This window comes from Lampris incognitus, chromosome 7 (genome assembly GCF_029633865.1).
Source record: "Lampris incognitus isolate fLamInc1 chromosome 7, fLamInc1.hap2, whole genome shotgun sequence".
In the NCBI taxonomy this organism is placed as follows: Eukaryota; Metazoa; Chordata; class Actinopteri; order Lampriformes; family Lampridae; genus Lampris; species Lampris incognitus.
In genome coordinates, this window is record NC_079217.1 from 43658245 (window position 1) to 43681347 (window position 23103).

At 44.1% G+C, this 23103-nt stretch overlaps 1 protein-coding gene across 1 annotated transcript; it reads left to right on the forward strand.

The window, feature by feature from the left end:
- The first annotated feature begins 2083 nt into the window (after positions 1-2083).
- On the forward strand, positions 2084-22728 carry tnfrsf19 (tumor necrosis factor receptor superfamily, member 19). The gene is made up of 10 exons (XM_056283824.1): positions 2084-2596; positions 3311-3388; positions 3785-3925; positions 9240-9418; positions 9892-9977; positions 16043-16207; positions 16494-16619; positions 17510-17612; positions 19564-19883; positions 21282-22728. Exons 2-9 carry the CDS (start codon positions 3323-3325, stop codon positions 19871-19873), a joined length of 1176 nt encoding a protein of 391 aa, XP_056139799.1. The 5' UTR covers positions 2084-2596; positions 3311-3322; the 3' UTR covers positions 19874-19883; positions 21282-22728.
- Positions 22729-23103: the final 375 nt, after the last annotated feature.

Below are 23103 nucleotides of genomic sequence, written 5' to 3' on the forward strand. Positions count from 1 at the left end.
TCCGTGGTGATGGTGGTTGCCACTTGGACGCTGCCTGCCATTCCGCCTCTCACATAATTTTTTGTGAACTGTGCGCGCCCGTTTCCTGTGCTGGCGAGTTGGAAGAGGCAGACAAACTAGCAGCGCATTGCAAAGCCGATTCGACCTGAACCGCTAGTTGTAGAGCTGCTGCTGCTGCCAGTGTCAGGTCATCGCTTTCTAGCAACAGTCTTTCCCTAATCTTGTCACAGTTCGTGCGCAATATGAGGTGGTCTCTGATCATTTCGTCTTATAACGCCCCGAATTTGCACGAGCTAGCCAAACCTCTTAGATCAGCCACGTACTGTGTCAGACTCACCCGACCGTTGGTGTCTCCGTCCGAATATGACTCGGCGGAGAAGAGCGCTTTGTGGAGCGGCAACACGATTTTTCAGTAACTCCACAGCCTGTTCGTATGTATTTGCGGTGCCGAGAGTCCCACACACGCGTGGTCCCTCTGTTCCTAGACAGTGCAGCAGCAGTGCACGTTTCCTCTCGACCGATACTTGGTCCAAGCCGGCAGCTAGGATGTACGTTTCAAACGAGGATATCCAGCGGGGCCACGCCACCGGTGGCTCGCCCGGCAGGGCTAGGAAAGGAGAGGGTGGTGGTAGAGAACAGTCAGCCATCTCTCGTCGCCAATGTTATGTTGAAATAACAGACAAAACCAGAGCTGTCTTTGGAACTGAACCTACTCCATTTAATCAACATACCGACCTGACCATCAAGCAAGCAGGTGACGTAAACACAACACTGAAATTAACGTAAAGCAATGCACTGTCGTAACAGTGCCAGATGTAACAAGGGACACGGAGGACCGGTGGATTTATGTGCACTGAGGTGTCAAAAGACATTGGCCACCTGACCCACTGAGATTCCCACTATATCTTCAGACCACACAATGACTGACTCCAGCACCTCCCTGCATCTTTCAGAGCTCCAGTGGTTTCAAAGCTGGAGAAAAAAGTGTCAATCTCATTTACAGAGGCCAACTCATCATTAGTCACAAATGACTTGTGATGTTCACTTGGCATACCTGTCTTGTTTTTCATTGTCTTCCACATTGCTTTTTGGTTGCCAGCCTTGAATGCTCCCTCAGGGTGTCTTTTGTACATCCTTTGCCTTCTTGAGTTTGCCTCTTTGTTCGTTGTCTCTTCTTTGCAGCTCTCTTGTGTCCTTGTTTTTAAAAGCTAATTTCCTTAGAGTCATTGTTTGTTTGATATCTTTGGTTATGTAGGTTTTGTTATTGGGGAACACTTTAACTGTTTTTGTGGAGATGATAGACTACACAGAAGTTGTTGATATCTTGGCACCTTCCAGTCACTGCAGTCAAAGCAAGCTCCTAGTTCATCTTTGCTGTCCTGAGTCCACTGTCATACCACCTTTTTCTCAAGTTCTCAAGTTCCACCGACTCCTCTGACAGCTAACTAGCTCACTAACTTGCATGATGTTTTCATGGTTTAATTTAAAGGCTGTGGTGACTGCATGTAATTTTGGAGCTCAAAAACAAATGATTTATCACGACTGTGAGGGTGTTTAGTCGCAAGGGTGCAAAATAAATCTAGGAGTAGGCTATGCAAATGTAACATCACTTACAGCCACAAAACATTCTTTCAAACTTAACCTACGAGAACTAGAACAACTACGAAGCTCTTAACTGCAAAATATGAGCACAATCGCAGCACCTGGAATTTTAGTAGACCTAATGAAACTACAGCTAGGTTTAAACTACAGGTAGTGGCCTACATGAAATTAAATCAATAGAACAAAACAAAGCCACAGCTACATTGAAAAAAAATAAAAACGTGACGAACGCTTATATTGGCTCGCTGAACTGCTGACGTCATGGTATCTGCAGCTCATTGAGATGAAAGCGATCGCTGGTTAGAAGGCCGCTGCAAACCCACTGCCATCAAACAGGCGAGTCCTCAGATAAAGCAAACAAACACCGGGGAGCGAGCGAGAGAGAGAGCGAGAGAGAGAGAGAGCGAGAGAGAGACACAGAGAGAGAGAGACCTCCGAGAGAGAGACAGAGAGAGCGAGAGAGAGACTTCAGAGGGAGCGGGATGGCTTGCCATTGCAAAGCGGAGTAACAAAACACCGGTCTACTTTTTGATCTCCACATTTTTGGATGTTTCTTTTGCCATCTCTTTGTGTAGGACACAGTTACGTGCGTGTGTGTGCGCGCGTGCGCGTGTGTGCATGTGTGTGTGTATCAACTCGTGAGGTCAATTTTCACACAATCATAGTCGGATTTGGTGTTACACCGGGACTGCTCGGGGTCCACAGAGTTGCTCGCAGGCTTTGATGTAGACTGCCTCGCTGATCGGAGATCAGATTACACGCGTTAGATCCGACCGTCCCTCCGCCTTTGATCTCGGCGCTGGTTCAGTCTTCGGTCCGGTGGTTCTTGCGAACTGGGGCGGCGCAGAGCAGCACGTCGGCGGGACTGACATGGTGCGGAGAGCCGCGCTGCAGGAAAACGCCAGAGCTCTCGCCGGTCTGGGAAAACAAACCGCCCGTTAAGACTCCGCGACTAGGGACCCGCCTGTTGAACCAGCACGCGCTTTGTGAACAGGTAAGCTTCTCGGTCCTTCTGGATGTTCTTGGGTATCACGGCGAAACGCGTGAACGCTTCCAGCCGCACGTTACAGCAGGGTTGAATGTGCACCTACGGATGTTTCAGTCCGACGGAACAATTCAATATACAAGTGAAAATATGCAACGTTAATTAAGAGTAACAACGAAAGAGAGGGGGAAAAAAAGGTGTTGGGATTGCGAGATGTGCTGGGACTGTTGCAAACACAACGTGCAGCCAGTACCATCAACCAAATGTGGACTGGATGGCACTACAACAATTTTTGTTTGGTTTTTGCAAACAACTTAAGTGTCAGTGTTGTGCTCTGCATTTCAGTTGCTGCTTTTGTCTCGGAACTACAATAACCCGAGTTTTGTAGTACAAGTGAGTTTAACGAACCCAGCAAAGTCCCTGCATCACCACACACCTTACCTGCCTCCACATGGACATTTTATTCTTTACAAACTAGGTGTTTGTTGTACCAATCCAACAACAAGATATGTCATTTTGTCGCTTGATAAATCACACACACACACACACACACACACACACACACACACACACACACACACACACACACACACACACACACACACACACAGGTGAGTATGAAAGCTACAGCATTAGCATGGTGTGTGTGTGCGTGTGTGTGTGTGTGTGTGTGTGTGTGTGTGCGTGTGTGTGTGCGTGTGTGTGTGTGTCACCTGGTTGCAGTGGTGCATCAAGATGAGCTGGATGTTGCAGCACACCTCCATAGTTCTACTGACCTTATACTTAATACACCTGCGTCTGGTAAGTACTTTGGAACAGCATTACTTCTTGACATGTTATTACCGAAGCCTTACATCGACTATTTGTGAATATTCATATAATCTCTAACGAAACATCCGTTAATAAAACAGTCATTATGCATTATAGGCATATTGGGACGTTGTTAGTGTGTGTATGGTGTGTATGGTGTGTATGGTGTGCAAGGGGAAGATGTAGAACAGAATCATAGGTGTGTGAGCAGTCGGAGGCGGCAGGATGGAAACGGTGAAACTTATAAAAGGGATTATAAACCGTGCTTCTGGATTTGGGCGACATTATCTGTTAGTGGTGATGAAACACGGGAATCCTTCAGCGGCCTTTCTGACTGTCTGTTTCTGACTGTTTTCTGACTATCTGTTTCTGACTGTCCCCTGGCAGGTGTCTGCCGGGGCTGCGGGGGCGGAGGAAGTGGAGGAGGCTGCGGAGCGGAGCAGAGCGTGCAGGGAGCAGGAGTACCAGGAGGCGTCGGGCCGCTGTAAGGCCTGTCAGCAGTGTGACGCCGGGCAGGAGCTATCAAAGGTGTGCTTGCTCCTCTCTTATCTGCTGAGAACTCAGCACTGAGCCACTATTCCATAACACATCACTCTCCACTTGAACTGAGACTTTACTAAGCCTTAACATCACACATCTGTTGGAAATACACCTCTGCCTCATGGATGGTTCAGTAACGGCTCTGAAATGTAAAAAGTCCCAGTGTGATTCATAAAAAGGAGAAGGTCAGTACTGATCACTTGATAATCCCCTTAGATTAAATCAACCAACAGAACTGTTACTCCACGGCTTTCATAAAGAGAGAAAAACTAACTCGGGGGAAAAAAATGGAAATGTCAAGTTGGTGAGAAAAATGGATGTCACTGTTCCAACAGTTGTGTGTTGCAGTGGAGCTGCATTATTTATTGCTTCCTGTCTTTCATGGCGTGGACGGCCAGATTGTTATTAGCTTTTGTAGAACACTGACCTTTCTTTTATCAGTCACACCCATACTTCTGACCCTCGGCTGCTGAATGGGCTCCTTTGTTTCCCCCAAAGCAGCCGGTCCAACTTATTGTCTCCGGTCTCTGAAGCAAGCCATGCCCCGCTGGCTGCTCCGGACTCAGGACTACAGCTTTATTCACCTCCGCTCAGATCCTCTGTTGCTGTCAGGGACGCTTGGTGTGCCAATTCTTTCCTTTCCTGGCGGTGATTCATTTACCCACTGTAGCACACTCATACTAGGTGAATACAGGTGAGAACATCTCCATCAGCCATAACATGTGTTGCACACATGCCTGTGCAGCCAGCTGCTTTCATCTGGCTGCACACACACATGCACTTTGTGCTGCTCATGTGCTGCAGCAGTCCTCATGTTCCTCTGCCAGCTCAGCAGGCATGAATGCTGCTAGACGCCCTGCGGTCCTGGTTAATAATTGGCTGTCTCATTTGTTCTCTGAAGGTAGCAGGGTGCCGTCTCACACTGGAGACCTGCATCTATATTCATAAACTCTCCTAGAAAAGGGACTTCTGATCTGAGATCTGTAACCAGGCTTATCTGTCTGTCTTCCAAAAGAACAAACACGCTGATCCCAGATCAGCCGTGCAGCATGGCAGCTGGGGGAGTGGGCTGCAGGAGTCCCTGTGTGTGGCTGCCATAGAGATCTCACAGGAATGTGGCCCAGTTTGCTCTGGAAGTTTGCCGGTGTGTCTCTCTAAGGCAGCCTGACAAACATCAATTAGCTCCTCCACACTGACTCCAGCTAAAAGAACCACCCACACAGAGGGAACATCCTCTATCACCAGCCGCTCTCTCTGTCGCTCTTTCTCTGTGTTTCATTATTAGTCTCCTACCTTTTCAAGGTAAATTGTTTTGTCTGTCGGCCTCGTATGAAATGTGAAGCAGTAGGAGTGACTTACCTTCCAGAGCATGATGGAAACTCTGGCCACGGGCAAAAATACTGACATCTCTTTGATGTGCACACATCAGAGAGAGAGAGAGACAGACAGACAGAGAGAGCCAGAGAGAGAAAGACAGAGAGACAGAGAGAGAGAGATAGACAGACAGACAAAGAGAGAGAGACAGAGAGAGGCAGAGAGCGAGACAGACAGACAGAGAGAGAGAGGCAGAGAGGGCCAGACAGACACAGGCAAAGAGAGACAGAGAGACAGAGAGAGAGAGACAGACAGAGAAAGAGAGATTGTTTTATTTTTAAAATGTAACTTATTTAAAAAAACAATCATTCAAAACACAAGCAAATAAACAAATATTTAAAAATAAATCGGAGAGAGAGACAGAGCAAGAGAGAGCGACAGTGAGGGAGAGAGACAGAGAGGCAAGATAGAGAGAGAGCGAGAGAGAGAGAGAGAGAGAGAGATTTGATTTTTCAACAATACTTAATAAAAAGTTACAACAAAATAAGTGGGATAAAAACCAACATGGTCAGTAACATCAGATGCACAGAATCTAAATCATCTCACGACACTCCCCAAGATCAGCTCATCATCCACAATACAGAGAGAGAGAGAGAGAGAGAGAGAGAGAGACAGACAGGCAGACAGACAGACAGACAGACAGACAGACAGACAGACAGACAGACAGACAGACAGACAGACAGACAGACAGACAGACAGACAGATTTACATTTTGGCCATGAAGCTGATGCTCTTATCCAGAATGACTTACAAATACTAAATGACTACAGGAGTAGAGTAAACTTCAAATCCTGAGAACAAACACAACAAGCCGGTGTCCAGACAACATGTATCGCACATATCACACAGTGTCCCATCCAGGATGATTACTAGATGAAGAACACAAGAGTGGGGTTGTGTTGTGGTGTGTTGGTGAGAACTAAGAGGCAGGGGGATGTGAGAGACGGTGTCCACACATGGCATGAAAATGTGTTTTCTGTTGGTTCGTTAGCTGATCAGATGACTGGCGTCCCCCGGAGAAGCTCGCCGTTCCCTCCTGTAATCTCTCATCCATCTCCCGTCTCCACATGCTGGAGGTCCCAGCAGCTCTACCACCACCACTCTCTTCTCTTCCTTTCTTCACATCCTCGCCCGAACCAGATTAGTAGATAGGGGGTAAAAGGGACGTGAAGCATTTTTGGACATTTTGTTTTTGTTTTTTTTTTGATGTTCAATCTCTTAAAGATACAGTGCACACATGGAGGAAGTGGATGCTGGTTTGTTGACTCCTGACTCGCTGCACGTGTGTCACTGTTGAATCGGTTGCACGTTGTGTTTTCTGGAGCCAATCTGGATTCAGAGGTTAATTTTCAAAAAATATTTTTTTGATTTCAAACCTAAAAACTTCCATTCATCTCTCATGGGACATTAGAAAATACTAGCGCTTTACCTTTGACCAGCCTTTTTCCTGATTTTAGTTTTGTTCTGTTGATCACATCCTTGGTTGTAACAAGGGTTTGAATGTCAAATTTGGACAAAATATATTTTGTTTCTGTTTGAATATAAGAGACAGAAAATAAGGATATTAATTTAAAGGGGTAACATAAAAATTAAAATATTCCTTGAATTTCTTGTTGAATGCAGCTGAAGGGAAAACCCATTCAGGTGTACTTAACAGTTCAGGTGTATTTAACAGTTTTTAACTTTTGGTTTTACATCGCCCTAAATCTTCATCATAAAACTTCACAGTAAGTTATACCAAACCGATCTTTATAATCAACATAAACGATGAGCTAGATTTAATGAAAAAGTATTTTTGTTAATACTGGTACTTAACAGCAACCACAATGTTAAATTAATTGTGTATTGAATGTGCTGAATTGAATATGCTTGGTCTGGCGAGACTATCCCATCCACCCGCTGAGCTTGCTTACTTACTTACTTACTTACACTTACTTGCTTACTTACTTACACTTACTTACTTACTTGGGACAAAGAAATGGAAGAGATGTCTGTGGATGTATTGTGCTGTCAGAAGACAGAAGAACAGAGGTTGTTCTATTGTGGTTTTGTTTGTTTGTTACTCTTATCATATGTACACGGCACCAGCCTCCATCCTCTTATGTGCTGCGTGGACGGAGCTTGTGCCGGCCTGCCTCAGCAGGGCTGCAGCCTCCCTGGGCCTCCGCCTTCATTTGCAAATGGGTTGTGCAGCCCAAAACCACCTTGAACTGGCCAGAAATCACCCTGAATTTTGGAATTATAAGACTTTTGGTCTGCAAGCCTTCTTTATTTGGCCTTTCATCAGCCACCTCCTCTCCCTCTCTCTCTCTCTCTCGCTCTCAATTTCTCCCTTTTTTCGTCTTTCTGCCTGTCCTCCACCTCCTCTGTTCCCTGGCCTGTCCTACTAGAGAGCAGGGCCATATATGGAGAGCGCATAACAACAGCTGCAGCAGTCCAGACTGAACTGCTGCACCTCCAGCCAGGCCCGGCCCAGGGTTCAATATCAAGCGCATATGTGTTTGGCTGGAGGAACTGAATTCCTGATCTTCTGCCCCGACTCTGTGATACCATCACGCAATCGCATCTTTGCCTTGGCGGGTCGCTTCTCTTTTTTTCTGTTTTTTTCCTTGTCCGCCTGCCCCCCCCCCCCCCCATCAGCCTCCTGTGCCCACATTCCAGCATGACTGCATGCCCAGGCGGTGAAACGGGACACGGGCGAAGAGAGAAGAGAAGAGAGAGGCGTCCTGTTTGAAGCTGACCTTTTTTTAATGATATATGAGCCCCCTCCCAATCCATCCTCCTGACCTTGGAATGCAGTGTGGCAAAGTTGGGCAAACAGTGGACAACAGGAGGGCAGCTGCCATAGAATCCTTACAATGAGTGATGTCATTCCCACAGAGTCCTTTTTTTCTCAGTCTGCCGTACCGTCACAAGACAGAAAATGTAAATGTTGTTATGTTAAATGGAAGTCAAGGTCACCAGGTGACTTCCATTACTAAGTGAGAAGTCATGCAGCGTTTTGTAGGACAGAGACAAAACTGGACAAGTGTGTAGAGTAAGTGAAGGTAAAAAGATTAGGTCACGGGGGATCAAGAGAGAATGGAATGAGTATTTAAAATCAGGTCAGTAGCAACTGTGTCAGGCTCACTGATGAAGTTCTGATGAAGATGTTCTGATGAAGTTATCCATTCTTTGAGGCCAGACTGAGTCCACCACTTCCCATTTATTGCAAAAAGTAATTTTGTTTGGATTACAACATCCAAATGAATACCTGATAATTGTTTTCTGAAGGGAAAACAGGGTAACACCATAGAAATTACTCTTATAGGGTAACACCATAGAAATGAGATACTCCGCACATATTTTGCGACTGTGACTTACTGATTAGCAAAATTTCAACCCAATTTCAATTTGTGGCTATCAGTGCAGAATTTTACTTATTGAAACCTTTCGAAATCCGTCCCAAAATTATCCTACAATCTGGGTCTGTTTATTTATTTATTTTTTTTATGGGTGACTAAATCCTGACAAAGCTGGTTTAGCATGATCTCATATAGACTCAAGCGTTTGCACACCGGCCAATCAATTAACACAGCTTGGAGAAGGAGCAACCCCCCCCCCCCCAAAAATGCAGCAATAAACTTGCAATAATACAACAGTGGGTGTCCCCGAGGCTCTTTTTTATTCAAATGCCATTCTGGGTCCTGCAGCGGAAGGCCACTCATTCACATAGAGAGTCAGGGAGATTATTGCCTGTGTAAGATAGACTCTCAAAAGAGGCAGACCATTGTTCCCTTCCGATCCCGCGAGCCAAGACCATTCTTTAATGCCAGACCCCTGATAGTCCACATTCAGATCCTTTTTCACCAGCTGCACCCCACCCCCCACCCCCACCCCAAAACCACCAACCTCTTATCAGGGATATTTCTTCTGTTAATCCTCCCAGGAATGTGGCTTTGGTTACGGAGAGGATGCCCGGTGCGTGCCCTGCCGGAGCAGCCGCTTCAAAGAGGAGCGCAGCCTGCAGAAGTGTAAGCCCTGTCTGGACTGTGGACTCCTCAACCGGTTCCAGAAGGCCAACTGCTCCACCATCAGCAATGCTGTGTGTGGGGACTGTCTGCCTGGGTGAGTGGACAGGCTGGCTACCGGGTTACTACTACTCACCAGAACAGAACAAAAAAAACAAAACCAAAACAACACATTTCAATGTAGCCAACACTAGTCTGTTCCTGATAGCTGCATGATGTTTTTAGAAACAGGGCACATAGTCAGCGAGAAGCTCCCTCATTCTGCAGGATGAACACAAACAGGCTCTAGATGAGATGGGTGTCTGTTAACTAGCTAACTGTGCAATTATCGAACAGAAACTCTGAAAATGCCGAAAACAGGTCACGTGAAATGCAAGCTTAACATGAAGTATGATCATGACGTTTGTCTTGGGTGGATACGTGTATGTTAACACTGGAACGTGCACTGTTGGCATTCTCAGCATGTCTATTTGACAATAGTTAAAGTTACCGGGGCTCGTGCTTTTAAAAGCAAAAAATACCTAACCACCTGTTCACTGTAAAAAAAGAAATGTCCTGTTATTTTGACAGATTTTACAGGAAGACAAAACTGAGTGGTTTTCAAGACATGGAGTGCATTCCCTGCGGGGACCCCCCACCTCCATATGAACCTCACTGTAAGCTCCCCCCTTTCTTTTATCTCTTGTAACCACTGCTGTTGTGTCAGTGAGTAGATGTGCTCATGAACACAGGCTAGTCACACACACATGAACACAGGTTAGTCACACACAGCCCAGTGACAGCGAGCTCACCTGCAGCATTTTAACATTAACATGGGACATGCAGGACAAACAGCCGCAGCACACAGATGAACTCCTGACCAAACGCTGCTCCAACCAAGACATGCTAGGCACTAACTAGACATACTAGACATGCTAGGCACTAACTAGACATGCTAGATAAGGAATCGTTCCTTATTATATATAATATATATATATATATATATTATATATATATATATGTATGTGTGTGTATGTGTGTATAGTGTAAGGCACATTATATTTGTTATGCTGCGCTGCCCCATCCATCCAACCCCCGTCCCTGTCCCCTGTTCCTTATTTCCATTTCAAGGAGTTGGCAATCCTATAGACATGCTAGACATGCTAGGCACTATCTAGACATGCTGGGCACTAACTAGACATGCTAGGCACTAACTAGACATGCTAGACACTAACTAGACATGCTAGACATGCTAGGCACTAACTAGACATGCTAGGCACTAACTAGACATTCTAGGCACTAATGCCACAACATATAGCTCCATATGAAACCTGCCAGCACAAGGTCCTCAGAGAAACCAAAACCACAGCCGCTAATGGGTGGGGGGAAAAAAAATCATAGTTCATTCACCAAGACTCATTTATCCTCCCAACTGTGTTTTATGTCCAAATAAGTGCTTGGTTTTATAAGCCAAGCAGTGACGGTTAAAATGTATACTGCTAGCATAACAGCGGGCTATGCCAAGACTGGATTATTTTAGTAAAATCCACGTTACATGCTATCATCACTGATTAAATATAGGAATTTCCTTGAGTAAAACCTCCACTGATGTTTGAGGGACAAAAATCTGTTGAAGTAAATTTACTTAAAATTCAGCTATTATTAAACTCTTTTATTGTTGCACACATTTTTGCAGAAAGTGTGAACTTTATGTGCAGAGTAAGCACGTCACTACCAAGGACTTTTAGTAAATGTTAGAATGGGATGGAGTGAAGGGAGGTTGCAGTATATTCAGTAGGCATGGTACAAACTCCAGATCTCTGCAGTTACTAGCAGACTGTTACTAGCAGCTAACTAGACCCTCATGGCTTCAGATGACAACATAAAGCAAATACCCAAGTGATGTTCAACTTTACTAACTCAGAGTGACTTCCTAATGGCCGTGGAGGCCACGTCTGTTTCACATAAATGAATTCTATTGGGATAAATCTGAGATGTGTCTCGATCTCGTATCTCGTTTTCGAGAGGCTCTTTAAAACTTTCCAAAGGCTTCTTGGGAAGCTTTTTGACAGCATCCCCAGCCAGGTGTTGCATCCCCAGCCAGGTGTAGCATCCCCTTTTGGATCAATACAAACAGCTCTGGGATGTTATACAGCTCAAACAGAAAAGCTTTACCCTTTTCTCAAGTCCCTCAGATGCAGTTTCAATTTTATCTGCGTGTCCTCTTGTGTACATATTTTTTTTTTCTAATTCAGCCTCATGTCCGGCAGGTTTTTGTTCTTTGTGAAGAGATTTTTCCCTATTTCTCCAGTGTAAAGAACACAGACTTTGTGAAACCTGGGCTCCCTCTTTGCCTTTATGTCCATCTGTGTGGCTGATCCCACAGGCCTATTAAAACAAAATGTCCATTGCGAAACATAGTTGGTAGTTAGTTCTTGCGGGGAATACTGGTGGAGTGTTTCCAAATGTTTGAAAGTCTTGCTTCCTCCCTCTGGTGTTATCTTGCAGAGGGTGGTGAAAACTTAAAGGGCAGATCATTCTAATAGGCCACGCTGGCCCGCGGCCGTGCTGCAGCTGTGCAGGAGAGGCGGGCGCTGTCTTTGGCTGGACTGTAAATCTTAATGTTCCCCTCCCAACGCCTTCTCTCCTTTCCCCCAGCCGCTGTCTAGGGGCGGAGTCAAAATTAGATTGGGTTTTATGGATTCCTTCAGCCTCTCTAATGTGTTTCATCTGCTGGAGTTTTTCACTGTCACGGTAGATCTCTGAAAAAGCTGGCCTGTCTTTACTAGTGCGCGCACACACACACACACACAAACACACACACACACACACACACACACACACACACACACACACACACACACACACACACAGATTCCCCCACCTCCATTTAACCCTATTTCTTTCCTGACAGTTTCACGCTGCCCAAACAGATTTACGTGAAAGTCAGATGGGGAGTTTATCTGTTGGTGCTGTAATAAAGAAAAAAAGAAGCACTGGTATGGCTTAAGATCGTTTTAAGATATTTTTTGGCCTACCAGCTTAGGCTGGTTAGCTTGGAAGCCATCCATCCAACACTGGCTATATGTCATATGTATTTTCTTATCAGCTGGACTAAATGAATTCTTCTTGAAGCATTATTTCGAATAATGAAACAACAACAACAACAATAATAATAGTAATAATAATAATCATAATAATGATGATAATACTGCTACTAATAATAATAATGCAGGACAGCCATGTCATTGACTGCTGGCGTAGATTATTTTGACATTTGAAAGCCAACACATTATTTTCCCCAGAGACAGGGCCAGTAGTTCAGAATGGAAACAGAATAATACTCCAGAGCCATCTAGTAATTTAAAGATGGCTTAACCCTGACCTTTGTCCTCCTTGGTTTTCCTTCCACTTGTATTTTTTTTAATCGTTTTTGTTTTGTTTTTGTTTTTTTCTTGTATTAAAGAAGGCATAGAACAAACCTGGCTTGTAGAGCACAGAAGCTCATATTTACTCTTTAACCCTTAAAAAAATCACTTTCACCAAAGTCAAAAGCAGAGCTGTCCATTAACTGTTTGGCACGTTGCTTTTGGTATCCCACATTTGACAGCTGTAAATCAATCCAAGGTAGAGTTTCATTAGGATTTTTTGTTTTTGTTTAAATGAGCTCAAATTACTGTAGAACTGCACATTCTTCTACCACAAAACATTTAAAAACAGCTCACACAGAGAAAGACCAAAAATCCCACAAAGGTGTATAAGTAGCACTTCTCTTTTTCTATCGAGCATCGCCTTGATTCCTGCATTCCACAAAGGCAGCGGGCAGAGTCTATGAAAAGCTGCAGTTTGTTGGCAGTGTGGTTTGGAGATAACATCAGCAGGTGAGGTCTCCTCAGGGTTTATGCAGGGCTGCTGCAGCTGGAGGGCCCTCATAGGGGTTTGGACCACTGTGGCATGAGGGTAGATAATGCTCTCCTGGGATGGATTCAGCCAGGCGGACAGGACAGGGTGTGCACATCCATGCACTAAGCATGGCCCTATAGTGCATCTTTCCATTGCAAACAGGAGGAGGGGGTGGAAGTCACTGATGGTTTTCACCCAGGATGGAGTCGGGACAAGTTACATTGTTAAGAGGACGGCTGCCCCACAGTCAAACAATTTGAGATTATGAGATAGAAACAAGATGAAACAGTGTCACATTTGCTAAACGAAAATGTATTTATTTATTAGTTGAAATAATAATGAAATGGGGGAAAATCGACAATGAAAAACAAACTGAAAAGGCCTGCAGGACATAAGGTTAAAAAAAAGCCCAGCGAGCATCATGATGGTGGGATGATGGTTGCTCAGTTTGGAACTATGGTTGCTATGGGTCTTATGGTTGCTGCCGCCTCACATGTCTGTTTAGAGGAACATTTGTCATGTTCATGCTTCCTCCAGCTCATTTAGGACTGCAGACCTGGCATTTACAGATGCTGCGGTGTTCAGTGTTTTGATGATGAAGGACTTGTTGAAGATGGGAGCAGTTCTGTTGTGTGTAACGTACGCATTCCTTAAGATGTGTTTGCAGTGTGGCTGTAGATGGTCCATGTTCAGCCATCCGTTGTAACAGTTTTACAACCTGCTTTCACAGAAACATCCACATTGTACATGGAGATGCTTAAGTTTATTGTTCCCTCGAAGTCCAGCGCAAACGCTGTCTTCTTTTTCCCTCCGTCCCATGTTCCCTGAGAAAGAACGTTAAGATACCCTCATCCCCTATCTGCCTCAATCAGCAGCTGTCCAGACCTTAAGTAGTGTTTACACTGCTGCACAAAGAGCACTCTCACCCAGCTCGCTTTGTCGTGAATACACTGAAAATACACTGAAAAGCAAACGGCAGTGAAGAAGGGGCCTCACTGAAAATATTTTATCAAACAAAGAGGCGTTTGTTGTATTTGCTTTATATTCAACTTATCGCTCACAATTAGTTTTTTCCTCAGTGATAGGCAAACATTTTTTTCCATCACACAGCAGACATGCTACGGTTACCTTGTTTGCTTTGCATAAACCCACACCCTCCATGCTAAGAATGCATTGATCTTCTTTTAAGTCTGACCGAGGTGTATTTGATTACTGATTGACTTTTTTACTTCAAGCTGCATGGCCTAAAACAAGAATGTGACTCATTTTGAGAATTCAGACATGTAGAATCGTTCCCTTGTTCACTATTCCCTACATGTGAAACATTATCGGGAGTAACTACTGAAGATTTCGGACACTACTGAACTCTTATTTTGTGTCTTATTCTTGTCCCGTCATGCAGTATTTGACAGTGAAGAGAGTGCAAGAGCAGAGCAGAGAAGAGGCAAAGCATTGCATTATGGTATTTGTACCATAAAGTAGTGTACATGTGTTGAACACTACATTTTCATGCATTGTGGGAATGTTTGAGGGGACCATATAGTGAATAAAGTTTCCAGTCATAATTCAGACATCAGACATAATGGGAGAGGTGAATATAGTGCACTATACAGCAAGTAGGAAGTGAATGTAGACACAGCTCAAGACTGTGATAGGTGAACAACATGCTGTGGAGGAACCAGTGCTGCTCAGCTGACAGGAAATGGGAGACTGACTAAATGGTCTTGGGCTGCTGGGTACGGGTACACTGGTATTTTTATCATCTTTAGATTTTTTTATTTCATGGTGTTATACAGATACTCTTCACTTTTGTTTCCAGAAATCAGACATAGTTACGACTGTTCTACAAATATGAAAACACACAGTGACATCATCAGACTTCCCCCTGGGCAGCCAGACAACTGTGGTCGAGAAAGTTTGATCATACAAATGTTTCACATACACAGGAACACACAAAACACACTGTCTGTCTAATTGACAACAACCCTTTCACACAGACACAGACATGACCAATTTGAAATGTCAAGCCAGCACTTCTGTCTCTTGCCATGATCACAGACTTAATGACAGGGCTGTGTGACTAGCATGTGAGAGCATGAAGTAAATCATCTGAGAGAGAGAGAGAGAGAGAGAGAGAGACAGACAGACAGAGAGAGAGAGAGAGATCCTACAATAGACATTTTCTCTTTGTAGTGTTGTGTCTATTTCATTCAGAGTTCGTAGGGCAGGGGTCCCCAACTCCAGCCCTTGAGGGCCGCAGTGTCTGCAGGTATTTGTTCCAACCATGCACTACACAACCTGATTTAACTAATTAGCTCACCTCTTGGACCAAGGAGGGAAAGGAATTAGTTAAATCAGGTGGTGTAGTGCATGGCTGCAACAAATACCTGCAGACACTGCGGCCCTCAAGGCCTGGAGTTGGGCACCCCTGTCGTAGGGAGTGGGGTGCTTGCTGACAGTTACAGACACATGCTCTGCTTAGCTAAAGAGGTGTCGGTAAATATACTGATGAGCCAAAACATTATGACCACTCACAAGTGACCCGAATAATCAGAAATCAGAAACACTTTGTCATTTCATTTCATGTGCGCAAGTGCATGAAATGACCAACAGCATATTAGGCAAGTGGTCATATTGTTTTGGCTCATCAGTGTATTTCTAAATCATCAGTCCTTATAAACAAACTTTGCAAATCTTATGTAGTTTAGTTTTATGGTTGGGAAATGAAATCACTGCATAAACTGTTCACAAGTCTGTCAAGAACTCACGACTTCTCAGTGGGTGCGTCTGTTTTTCATGTTCATTTGGACATAAGGACTTCATCCACCTCTCTATACAGGCATCGGACGTGTAAATCTGGTGCCACTGCCATCGGTGGTGACCAGTCCGAGGGACATGGCCCTGGCAGCGGTCATCTGCAGCGCTTTGGTGACCGTGCTGCTGGCCCTGCTGGTTCTCTGTGTCATCTACTGCAAGAGACAGCTGTTGGAGAAGAAGCCCAGTGGTGAGTTCCAATGGGTGGGAGAATCACTTCAAAGTATTGCTTGAAACTTATAGAAGGACCAAGAATATAGTTCTTATTTCCTCATGTTTTTGAGTGGTTTTTGACTTGTTTCAGTGGGTCTGATGGTTATGGGACTCACTCGATAAATAAATGACCATGTTAATTTTCACTGCAAGCCAGAAAAAAAACAACACCAAATTGGAGTTGTAGTACTGAAAATATGGGATATTGGCTACTCAAAACAGTCATGTTCAAGTATTGGAGTTTATTATTTTTTTCTCGCCAGCCTCTCTGAGGTCCCAGGATGGTCCCTACTGTGGGGCAGAACTGTCCCATCTGGATCAGCACTGGCTCCATGACTTCCCCCACAGACCCTACTGCCAGTGTCACCTGGGTGCCGGACATACCTGTGGTAGGTTGTTTCACTCTCAGTGAATAAACTAGGTACACTTGACATTATTTAATCTTAAACATCCCCAGGTAAATCAAATGGGCATTGAAAACAAGCACCATACCTAACTAGAAACTAGAACAGTGGCATATAAGAAATAAAAGTTGAATGCAATAAACTGTTGGTTGTTACTGGCATGGTTATTACCGGCATTATTGTCTATTCTCATTGCCGCAGAAATTTGCTCATGCCTCAATACCTTGGGTATTTACATTTCCAAATAGATCTGCAGCTAGACATATATTGAGCTCTATTAACCTTGATCTTCTTCCCCTTTCTAATCTACACCCTCAAAAATACTAGCCAAGAACTGCAACCTTCCACAATATAGCTGCAGACTGTTCTATCATTAGCACACAATAGTCCTGGGTGATATGGAAAATATGATCACGATAATCATAGGGAATTTTACTAGCATGATATCTGCTTACAAATGCAAAATACTATGTTTAACAGTCCATCTGAGGTTCATCACAATGAACTGTTTGGTAATGTTAAGTATAATATCAAAGCAAAACTAATTTTCAAATAATACTCTTCCAGTATTTCATATTTCATTTTGGGAGAATACATTCTTGTGGAAAACAAAACTGTGTGCCACAATAGGACAATATCTGAATTCATCCCGATGTAACTCCACTGAAAGACAATAAATTATAATATTGACTTACTGCCCCACCCTACAATAGAGCTGTTTTGTCCTTACTGTGCCTCTTAGGATAGATAGCAGTGGTGATTTCTTTTGGTGACAGTTTGTCATATTCTACGAGTGTAAGTTCTTTATTTTGTGTGTGTGTGTGTGTGTGTGTGTGCGTGTGTGTGCGTGCGCGTGCGTGTGTGTGTGTGTCCAGGTCCAGTCCATCTGATCCCATCTCTGTGCTGTGACGAGCGCTGCAGTCTGGGCCACAGCCAAGACACCAGCCCCTTCCAGTCTCAGACGAGTCTCAGTGACGGGTGAGGAAAATCTGTGCCTAACACTGTATGGTGTCAGGGACAAATGGCTGTTCTCTCTTTCCATCACTTTGGAATTTCATGTACAACCTCTGCAGTAGTTTGAGACACATTCTTTTTTTTCCCCTCCCGCGACCATGAGAGCAGGATAAGCGGTTCGGATAATGGATGGATAATTATACTGTCACAAAGAGAAGGCTGCAGTCGGGCTATTACACATAAAATGTTTGTATATGTACATTAATATTAGTATCTGGTTTGCATAATATATGCAGTGTACCAGGCAGACGATCTTGTACAAATTGTCTTACAAAGCCATGAGTGGAAAACAAGTAATCCCAGTGGTAAATGACCTCACTATGCAGTATTTGTGTCCCGTTGTGAATGCAGGCTAAAACGCAGTACTCAGCAGTATCTCAGTGGGTATACTCAGCCACTATCCAGTATTAACCAGCCGAAAAACATAATCATTAAAAAACAATCTATTGAGAACCATATCCATCTGCAACAAAAGAAATAACTTGTGCCTTAACTGTGGCTCAGGAATCCGAGCTGCAGATCAGCTGTTGTAAACCATATGTAGTTAATCTGTCCTACACAGAACCTACCAAACCACCACACCTCACACACCAAACAAGGAGCTTACTTGTATTCATGCGCTGCAAAAAACATTGTCATACTTCATCAGTTAGCAGTTGATATGTGTGGAGTAAACCCAGAAACAGCAGGCAAGTAAACACTAAACCACATTCCTCTTCACATCGCCGCTCTCATCCGGGACACATGCAACGGAGAGAAAGCCAGGCTCAGTTTGCCTCTAGCGCTCGGTAAACACACTTTCACACGCAATTGTTGTGCTTTTAGCTTTTTAGTGATCGACAGCTGAAGAGCCAGGAATAGTTTCTGTCCTGATTCAAAGGTCGAATGCGGTATACTTTTTTTTTCAACGCATGGTTCATCATCATGTTCTTTGAAGTGGTCACGCAATGGAATGGAGGATAATGGAGGACCGCGGCCCTGCCCAAAGAGGAAGCGCCAAGCACGGGCTGACGGGACAAGGAAGCGGCCCATGTGCAGTCAGGGGCGGCAGGGTAGGCAATGCCTCACCCAGGCTAATAATAAAAAAAAAAAAAGAAGAAGGCACGCCCTATTCAGGATGGCTTGCTCCCAAAGCTAGCGTTCGTGAATGCAGGCTGCTGAGGCAGAGTCTGCTTTTGCCTCTCTGGCACAAATATAGTTCACTGCCTACCCAGCCATGGACCTCACTGCACGTAGTGGGGCAGGCTAAGCTAACTGCTAGCCCATGCAGACCGGCAGCTGCAGTTCCGATAACACCGAGGGCGATCTAGCAGCGGCCTCGCCTGGCGTTGACTGTGTTTTTAGTGTTGTCGTGTGGAGCGCAGGGAGGTGTGTCAAAGGTGTCTGGCTGGGAGAGCTGGCGTTGGATCGACTGGGGGAGCCTGGTCTGCTGCGTCCTGTGGGCACAGGGACCACGGCCCCTGCCTGGAGCTGCGCCCGAAGAGGAAACATCGAGGGCAGTCTGATGGGACGTGGAGCGGGCTAGGCTAACTGCTAGCCCATGCAGACCGGCATTTCCGGCAGTCATGCTGGCTGGCGTTCTCACGCTCTTGGACAGTGATTGATTGATTGATTGATTGATTGATTTTGTGGATATGTGTTTTTGTAGTTTTTTTTTTTGTTTTTTGTTTTGTTTTTTGCTTTTTTGTCGTTTGTCGCTTGTAGTTTTTGGATATGTTTTTGTCTTTGTGTTGCACTACTGTGGGCTGGGGGAAACGATATTTCATTTCATATCATGTGCGCAAGTACGTGAAATGAAATGACAAATACAAATAAATATTCCTGATTCCTGATAAAGAGATGGGTTGTGGGTAGACACTGAACACTTGTAAGATTTACGGTGGTAAAACTGGTCCTTCCTTTCTGCCCTCCCCAGAAACATGAACCTTGATGAGGGGAGCACCACGGCCGGTCTGGGAGCACATCCAGAGTCCATCTCCACAGAGGTGGGCGACACACGGCCACTCGCGCAGATCCCTGAGTGTTCAGAGCAGTCGGGCCAGGCTGTGTCCAGGCCAACCGCGGGTGGAGCGGAGGCAGAGGGCGAAGGAGAGGAGGGAGAGCACGAAGAAGGAAGTCCCAGGTTGACAGATAATGAATTGGAAGATTTCACCCAACCGGACTGGACCAGACAGAGTCACAGCCAAGCCCCAACAGATGTGCCTCTTCTCATGCAGAACCTGTAGTCTGTGGAAGGTCAGTTGAAATTACATGCAGACAGAATGGCCTAACACCCCCCCCAAAAAAACCCCCCAAAAACCAAAAACTCAGGTTTAGGGATGTCTTCCCCTTTTCCCGTGTTTGTCGTTCAAATAACTCCCATTCATTGTTTTTGTATGTTCCTATGTTGGTTGCTGAATGTCGTTTGTTAGGCTTTCCTAATGCATTGCAAGTAGCATTAAGATGCCCACCTGGTTTCCCATTAGTTGGCATAATGGAGGAAACAAATGAACAATATGTAATGTGTGATTGTTTACCGTGTCAAGCAAAGACGTCAGTCGGTGCCTTGGAGCAAACATCCCTCAGCTTAAGAACCTAGAGGCTTCTGTTAAAGTTTAAGCAAGCAAGTTTATTTATATAGCACATTTCATACACGGGGCAATTCAGTGTGCTTTACACAAATAAACTCAGAAAAGGAACAACCATAGGAAATATAATTAAAAGAGAGTAAATAAAAACAAATAAGAACAATCATATATACATTATAATTAAAAAAAATAGAATAAAAACATAGTCACATCCCCGCCGGGAGTGACAAGAGATCTACTTCCAGAATTAAAATGCAGTAGGAATAAGGTGCAAGTTTTAATGCTCAATCATAGGCACAGGAAAAAAAAAAGTTTTTAACCTAGATTTAAAAATTGCGATACTATTTGGGGCACATCTAAGCTCTTCTGGTAGTTTGTTCCAGTCTTTAACTGAAAAGGACTGAACTGCAATGAAGGGAAAACATGATTAAATACAATTTTCAAATTATTAAAAACTAAATTTACTCAAAGGAAAAAAAAAAGATTCCATGGATAGACAGATGTAATTTATCCTGTGCACGAGTGTTGTATGTGTTAGATGAGTAGAGGAGGTGAGCTGAGACAAACAGACATGTATTAGATGGGGAGAGGAGGTGAGAGGAGCTGAGCTGAGTCAAACAGACATGTTAGATGGGGAGAGGAGGTGAGCTGAGACAAACAGACACTGCAGCAGAAAGCCATCAACCCACAGCGTCAGGGGCTCTCTGACTCGTGTGTGTTCTCAATGTGAATGAAAAAGAAAGGACAAAGACCCACAGTTTTTATACAAGTGGGCCCTAGACAGGCACACATGCAAAAAGTGTACTTTCAAAAAGCAGTTTCCTGGAGCTGTTCTTTGTATTCCTCTTGGATTCCCTTGGATGGATGGGGACAGTGGTGTGTATGTGTGTCTGTCCATGGAAAGTGAAAGCTGGCTGGTCATATAAGTACAGGAAGCAGCGGGCAGGATCCACAGCCAGCCCTTTGATGTAGCCCAGAGGATACTGATTTAATAGTCCCCGGCCAGCTCTGCGTGGATACATTACTAATGTTTCTACGTGTGCTCTTTTGCTTTCTCCTTTTCTAGGATGAAATTCTTTTCTTTTCTTTTTTTTTGCCCTATGTTCCACCCGTAAACCACCCGGGACTGTTCAGCAGCGACAGCCTGGTCCTGTTTCAGATTACCACCAGTCCTTGCATGGTTTGCACCAGCCGCCCTCCAGTGTGGTCACATGCCCCCTTTCGGACTCCTGCTGTCGAACTTGCAGCCCCTAATTAAAGGGTTTGAATGGAATATGTATATGAATGCAAAGCATAAGCAGCTCTTACAAAAAACACAACGCAAGAGGAGAAAGGTACACGTCAATACAGAGTTACACATGTGCATAATGTGAACATGCTGGTCCAGAAGGGGAAGTGAATGAAGTTTATATGATGCAAAGCAGGAGCATTTGGGAGCCATAGATCTTGCAGACGGTGTTTAATGAAGCTGTTGTTTCCAAGTGTCAAGTTGTAACTTTGCGATGTAAAGAAGTGTTGACAGTGGGATGGTGCACACTGAAGAGTCTAGTTAGGTCAGGGCTGTTCAAATGCTGGCCTGAACCAGGCCCTGCTCTCATTTCAGATAGGTCCTTTTAATTAATTCGGCACCACTATTTAACCCAAAAAAAATAAAAGAGAGAGAGAAGCAGTTTCACTGTAAATAAGAGAGGAGGTTGTTTTTCTTTGCCCCGCCCTGGTGCTGCGGACAGCCAATGGGAAGCACTTGTCTATGCTGTCAACACGAAGCGCAGAGACGAGCTGCGGCAAGTTCTGACGCTCTTCCACCGAGCAGCTAACTCGGGGATTGAACCAAACTAGTTGCCAAAACGTCCTCTCTCCTCTGAAAAAAGAAAAGCACACAATGGAGAGAAGCGGTTTAACAGAGTGGGTGGAGGAGTATTTGTTTGCGCATGCTGTTACAAGCCTTTCAATTTAGCTGCATAATGTCTTTTGCAAGTCTACTAAAATATTATTGGGGAAAAAGTACCAGTACTTGATCGCATTTGTTTGATTGTTGTTATGCACTGTTAGTATATTCCTGTATTCACAATTACAGGCCAAAAAGCCTGTATAAAGGAAGGTAGTTTAAATGCACTAGATGTTTGCTAAGCTGTCAGTTCACAGTGCCTTTTACACAGCTCAAGATGATGTTTTTTTGCCTTCTCATGTGTATTTAAAAGTTCTCGATTCAAAGTTGGAAAATTAAAACTGTATATGACATCAATTTCAGTTTCATAATCTGGCCCTAATTGTAAAGTAATAGCCCTAATCTAGGTGATACTGAACAATTTAAGACAATGAGGAATGTTTGTGATATGCTATTCGATGTAGATACTGTACAATAGTGAACAGGTCAATATTTTTGTAATATAGAAGTTATATCCACAGTGAGCTTGTCTTTTCTTCTGTCTGTTGTTGGATTGGTGGTTGTGCATGCTCCCTTCCACATAGGCATTTGATATTACGTCACATATTTGTAAATAAAACACTTAAACAACTACAATACAGAGTATTGATGTTCTTTATTATTTTCCTAATGAACAACTGAAATATCAAATAGACCTGACAAGCATCTTGTAAATTCTAATTAAGCCATTAATGCTAACTGGATTATCTACAATTCAATATTATCAGTAGATAATTTGGAACTGGGGACAGGTGTTTAGTATTTGATGAGAAATAATAAACAGGAAAAAGGTGCCTCCTACTTGTTGGTTTATTAAGGTTTATTGAGGGTTATAACTGATGCACACAGTCCGCAACACTTCTGCTCTTGTTTTGGTCAGACTTTGTACGGTTTTTTTTTTTGCTTTATTACTTGCAAATGCTAAAACCAATGCTGCATTGCTGTCAAGTGAGGCTTTCAG

Excerpts from the sequence above, each read along its gene's own strand:
- tnfrsf19 (XM_056283824.1), top strand. The coding sequence starts at position 3,323 with ATGAGCTGGATGTTGCAGCACACCTCCATAGTTCTACTGACCTTATAC. Across the intron at positions 3,389-3,784 it reads ACTTAATACACCTGCGTCTG|GTGTCTGCCGGGGCTGCGGG; the intron begins GTAAGTACTTTG and ends GTCCCCTGGCAG. Across the intron at positions 9,978-16,042 it reads ACCTCCATATGAACCTCACT|GCATCGGACGTGTAAATCTG; the intron begins GTAAGCTCCCCC and ends CTCTCTATACAG.